This window comes from Phyllobates terribilis, unplaced genomic scaffold (assembly GCF_046119375.1).
Source record: "Phyllobates terribilis strain yellow unplaced genomic scaffold, ASM4611937v1 Scaffold_2__4_contigs__length_985480577, whole genome shotgun sequence".
NCBI lineage: Eukaryota > Metazoa > Chordata > Amphibia > Anura > Dendrobatidae > Phyllobates > Phyllobates terribilis.
The window spans coordinates 936465898-936471699 of NW_027362762.1; the positions used below are offsets into that span (position 1 = coordinate 936465898).

General features: G+C 42.5%; 1 protein-coding gene across 2 annotated transcripts in view; it reads left to right on the top strand.

Annotated features, from left to right (window-relative positions):
- CHAF1B (chromatin assembly factor 1 subunit B) overlaps nt 1-4833 on the top strand; it is a 41590-nt gene extending 36757 nt beyond the window's left edge. Inside the window, exons 12-14 of one of the 2 annotated variants that reach the window (XM_073668389.1) lie at nt 834-1226; nt 1375-1472; nt 3416-4833. In XM_073668389.1, the coding sequence (XP_073524490.1) occupies nt 834-1226; nt 1375-1472; nt 3416-3543 (619 nt within the window). In that variant the 3' untranslated portion in view covers nt 3544-4833. The other variant, XM_073668390.1, reaches the window with a different exon arrangement.
- Nucleotides 4834-5802: the final 969 nt, after the last annotated feature.

The window sequence follows — 5802 nt, forward strand, 5'->3', positions numbered from 1 at the left end:
GGAGCATCCTACATGGAGGCTTCTAGACTATTCTAAAAGTAATTTACGGTTTTATCGGTGCCGTGCGGCCAGCTCTCCTCGTACCCGCCTTGTGGCGAGAAGGTCGTGCCTGTGAATTGCTGTCGTATTAAGGCCGGGGAATGAAGGTTACACTAAATCGGCATTTACCTTCTTAGATTCCATTAGTGACTGTGGCCCCCTTCTCTGTAAAACCACTTTAAAGGGGTATTCCCATCTCCAACATCCTATCCCAATATATAGTAGGTTTAATAATATTAGCAATTACTTAGAAATGTAGTATAGTTCTCCTGATTCGCTATGTCGGTTACCCCATGTGCAGGGCATTGCAGTAGCTTAGGTATCCATGGTTGCAACCACTAGCAACTAGCTAACTGTCACTATGTTAGTGGTCGTAACCATGGATACCTAAGCTACTGCAATACCCTGTACATGGGGTAAGCGTCACAGCGAATCAGAAGAACTATACTACATTTCTAATTGAAGGCATTTTCTAATATTATTATTACACCTACTACGTATTGGAATAGATTCTTGGAGATGGGAGTCCCCTTTAAGTCTATCAAAACCCTATAACATAATTGCATAGCACTGATGCATTTTAATGACTTTCAGGGGCCTAAACATCCCACACATACACATTGGTATTGGCACAACTATAGTAACCTGTATTGTAATACTATTATTATTTTTTTTTTCCCTGCATGCAATAAAAAGTTGTCCGTATTCCAAAACAAGCTGGTGTCCACGATACCGCCATTAGGACGACTCCTGATTCTGTTCTTTGGTTTTTTGTTTTTTTTGTTACGTGGCAGGTCCAGCGACGGATCGTTTCTGTCCATCTCCTCCACTGACGGCTACTGCTCGTTTGTATCTTTTGATGAAGGTGAACTCGGAGTTCCTCTAAAAGAGAAACCTGCCTTAGTTTTAAGTACTCCTTCTGCCTCAGAGAAGAAGGTCAGGAGATCACAAGGCAGAAAGGTCTCATCCCCGATTTTACGAGCGGGCGAGCAGTCCACTCCATCCACGCCAATGCAAAGCAAACAGTCTACCTCCAAAAACCCCACAACACCGGTGTCAATAAACGTGATCCCTGCGACCCCCACATCGGAGGAGAGGAAGGGGTCTCAAAATAAAGCTGCACAGACCAGAAGAATTACTCTGAACACCCTGGAAGCCTGGAGCAAACCCGCCACCCCCAGCCCCAGGTACGGGCCCGTCAGTGATCCCTACCAACCCCATACTAGTGGCCGCATCTTACATCTCCGTGCAACCAGAATACCAGACTTTTGTGACCTCTTGTTATTTTTGTGGCTACTTTCATTGATTTGAACATTTTTCTTTTTCCCTCCTTAGGAGAATCAATCTGATTCCTGTAAAGACAAATTCACCAAGCGTAGAGCAGACCCCTCCAGAGTCCCCCCAGCCGAGCCGACTGGAGCCCAGTAGCATTGGTGAGTAATATCGGATAAATATTCCACCCTGCAAACCACACGAACACCTCCATAATAATCTGGATCCCTCCAGCACAACAGACATGGAAGTATAGAAAGAAGGGTCTCAGCCGTCATGTTTTCATCCCAGTCCATAAATCGACAGCTGTTATAGAAACCTTATACGGACCGGTCCGCTTCGGCTTCAGTTGTGTATATTTATGTGGATGGGGTTTTGGCACCACAAAATGGCACTGTAGACAACTGGCACCATATCTGGAAAGGAAAGGAGAACCGGAGGATCCTGGGATGGGCCCCCATGCAGGGATGGGCCCCCATGCAGGGATGGGCTCTCCACACCACCTATATGAGAAGTAGTTGGCACAATACATGTACAGACAAGGGAATCATCTCAACATTCATGTAACAAACTACCCCGTTTATTATTACATAGAAACATAGGCAAATGTTTAGGTGAGGGTAATGTGATATTTGCATGTAGCTGAACAGTGGACCCCCAGAGTCAGTGTTACTGGTGGGCCCTTGGCACGCGAATCCAGCACTGTGTACAGCAGTAACAACACACCTAAAACCACAATCAATATAACTGTGGCCTGGTCACATATCAAATACACCACCAATAAAACTGACCAAAGGCCAAGTAGACAACAAAAGAATATTCTTTATTGAAACATATATAAGAAATGTAAAAAAATGAGGCTGCAAACAGTGAGGCCGAAGGTGGGAACACCTGGACGTCTATGTGTATCTCCCATAGTTCAATAAAATATATCATATCTAGTGACGAGTGAGTGTATTCGTTTAACCCTTTCGCCGAGCACGATCGGGTACTTTCCAAGTATCTTCTGCTCGTATGATTTATGGCTGTTAGTCAGTCTCAACACATGTGTGGATTCCCTAACAAACAGGCAATCTCTGCATGTGTTGAGGCTAACTAACGGCCATAAATCATGCAGACTCCGGCGTGCTTGTTTATTAAGTTCCAGTCCCTAAGATACTCGGAAAGCACCCGAGCGTGCTCAGCGAAAGGGTTAAACGAGCATGCTCGCTCATCGCTGATCGTATCTAAAGCATATAGTGAACTCCAGCCGAATAATAAAATGAGCAAAGAGCAATAATCTAAACAGCAAGGAGATCTATGCGTAAAAGAAGTACAGACGACAAGGATATATACCCGTGGAGACTGACCCACCACTTCCGACGCACGTTTCGCAATGAATGCTTCCTCTGGGGGTATTATTAAATTGCTGAGTGCTGTCGCATAGATATAATATAATGTATATGTCTGTGTTCTGGCCTCAGTGTACGTGCATCTGCACATTAATACTATAGCAGTGCGGATCCAGTCTTGTGTTTTTGGCTTTGGAAAGACAGTAAGAATTTTTTTTTTTTTTTTTGTAATCTTTACAACCCTCATAAGAGATTTAATTTAATATGTTGCAAAATAGTACATTACGGCTCTCATCTAACGAAAGTGTTCGGAATTTCTTGTTAAGAAGTAAGTGAATTCTTTAAATTTATTTTTCATGGTTTTAAGTCTTTTTTTTTTAATTCTGGGCAGATCAGTAAGGGTCTGGGTCCTAAGACCCCACCACCGACCACTCAAGACCTCATGAAAGAGCGCAGCTCGGGAGACTGGAGCTCACAGCGGAGTATGGATACTTGGGAAAGTCTTAGACTTCGTTATCGCTCCGCTTCTAAGATCTTATGAGTCTCACAATGCGGACCTTCAACTCAACGATCTGATCAGAATTAAAGGGCTTAAAACATTAAAAAAAACTTTTAAGGCAGTGTGTTCTTCTGTTGATGCTTAAGATTTATTTTCTGCAAATGACTCCACCCCATTTGGTATTTTTTTCCCCCATTTCCTGACCGTTTTAACAATGGATCCCCCCTCATCACTTGGTTTATTTTTACAATTAAAATTCTTTTTTGCCTTCCAGAAAACTCACCGGTTCAAGACTCCAATTGTAAACCCCCAGAGTCAAAGCGTCTAAAAACTGAGCAGTCCACATACAACATGAAAGAAGATGATGAAACTCCCAGCACCAGCACGGATCCAGCAAAGTAGGAAAGTCTAGGTGGAATTGTGACTGTCTAGTGCGCGCGCCCCTCCGCGATCAGTGCAGGACTGAGATCCGGTATCTGTTCACACATGAATGGATGCTCCGCCATCGGCTACGGACTTCATTCATTTTGAAACTTTTTCTCCTAAACACAAGATTTCAGGTCACACAGATGTTTCACAGACTGATTTTCCTACAACTTGCTTCACCCTTTCTCAACATCATTTTTCGCTTTCTCTCGATGCAGATTTGAGAGCGATGGCGACGAGAAAGCGTACAATAAAAGGCAAAAAACTGCTTCTCCTCCCTATAAAAACTTGAGATGTACTACACTATAGTATCAGACTTATTGTTCTCGGTTTTATCTGTTTGGTCAAAATATAGGTTAAAAATGAAAGGGTTAATCCGGCTCCTCTCACTTTAGAGGGACCGGTGACATCACAGGTGTTCTCTGCGGCAATCAGCGCCTCTCCTGTTATAATGGATAGGACGGGTGCACAATACCTCCCTACACGACCTCCAGCGGAGATGGAGTACCCCTTTAAATTTTGAAGGATCGATCTTGACTGTTTCATGACTTCCTACGACTTAAAGGGGAAGTATTTAAAAAAAAAAAATACAAACTAGTGAAGTACAAACATGGCCGTATGTGCTGCTGCTCCGGTCCCAGCTCAGAAACCGGCGAATCCCTACAGTGCACAGTGCCTGCGCTGTGGGGGGGGGGGATTCATAAGTCTGCAGTCACACAGTGACTGCACGCTTGTCTATATGAACTGGACAACCCCTGGTTATCTGTAGTCACCACTAGAGGGAGCACTCTGCATACTGTTATGGAGTTCAATGGGCCTTTGCAGTAGCAGCAAAGTGAGCTGGATTTTACCATATCTCATCCTAAATCATCCGTGTGTCACTTTAATCTCCAGAACCTCGGTCCCTGGAATATTATAACCTGCAACACATGGAAAGTTTGGATTTGTCAAAGAACACAGAAAAAAAAAAAATCTGCATTAGAAAATCTGTCCGTGTGAACGTAGGCTTATACTTCTCATGGCAGCTGCACTGTGTGAATGCGGCCTGACTTGGTTCTCTAGCCATTACTATTCACTTCTTGTGAGTTGGACCTTCCTGTTCTGATTTGCATTTAGTATTGTTATATAATTATATTTCTGCTCGTTTTAACATTCACCTTTTTGTTTTGTACAATTTTTCCTTTCCCACAACGTTATGTATTTTTGTGACTTTCAAGCAGATTTTGTTACTTTTGGATTAATAAAGAAAAAATAAATATAATTAAACGTGTTATTTTCATCATTGTGTTCACATAATCCAGGGAGGAAGGAGTCAAATCTGAGGATGCAGTGTCTGCACGATCCTCTATATACTGCACCACACCGGACACATCCTCTAGTCAGCGCTGCTCACTATTATTGGTACCCCTTCATTTTTTTTCATAGACTGTACAATATCTTCAGAAATAAATGGAAATGTACCAAAGTTATATCCTCAGGATTTTTTAATTAGTGGTCCAAAGTGATACAACAATAAAACATTGTTTTTCAACTTCCATGTTGCAATTTCAAAGAAGAAACAGAATAAACAGCATGTGCAGCAATAAAGGCCCCCCTAATTAATACTTGGTTGCCCACCCTTTAGCATTGCTGACAGCCTCCAAACGTTTCTTGTAGCCATCTATAAGCTTCTTGCACTTCTCAGCTGGAATTTTCTCCCACTCTTCCTTTGCAGTTTGTTCAAGCTCTTGAATGTTTGCAGGGTTCTTTATCCCAATGGCAGATTTCTGCTCACCCCAAAGATTTTCAATGGGATTGAGGTCAGGACTCATTGCTGGACATTTTAAAACAGTCCATTTTTTCTTTTTCAGCCATTCCTGTGTACTTTTGGATGTGTGCTTTGGGTCATTGTCTTGCTGGAGGATCCATGATCTTTGACTCAAAACAAATTTTCTTACACTGGGTAGGACAGAATATTAAAATCTCTTGTTAATTCTCTGATTTCATGATTCCTGAGATACAGTAAAGGCCTCCAGTACCAGACGCAGCAAAGCGACCCCACAGCATTATGGATCCTCCACCATGCTTAACTGTTGGTAAGGTGTTCTTTTCTTTAAAAGCTTCATTGCGCCGTCTGTAAACAAACCGCTGCTTTATTTTTGTTTCATCTGTCTACAGAACATTTGCCCAAAAGTATTGTGGTTTGTCAAGGTACTCTTTGGCAAAGATCAGTTGTTCCTTTTTATGTCTAGAGCA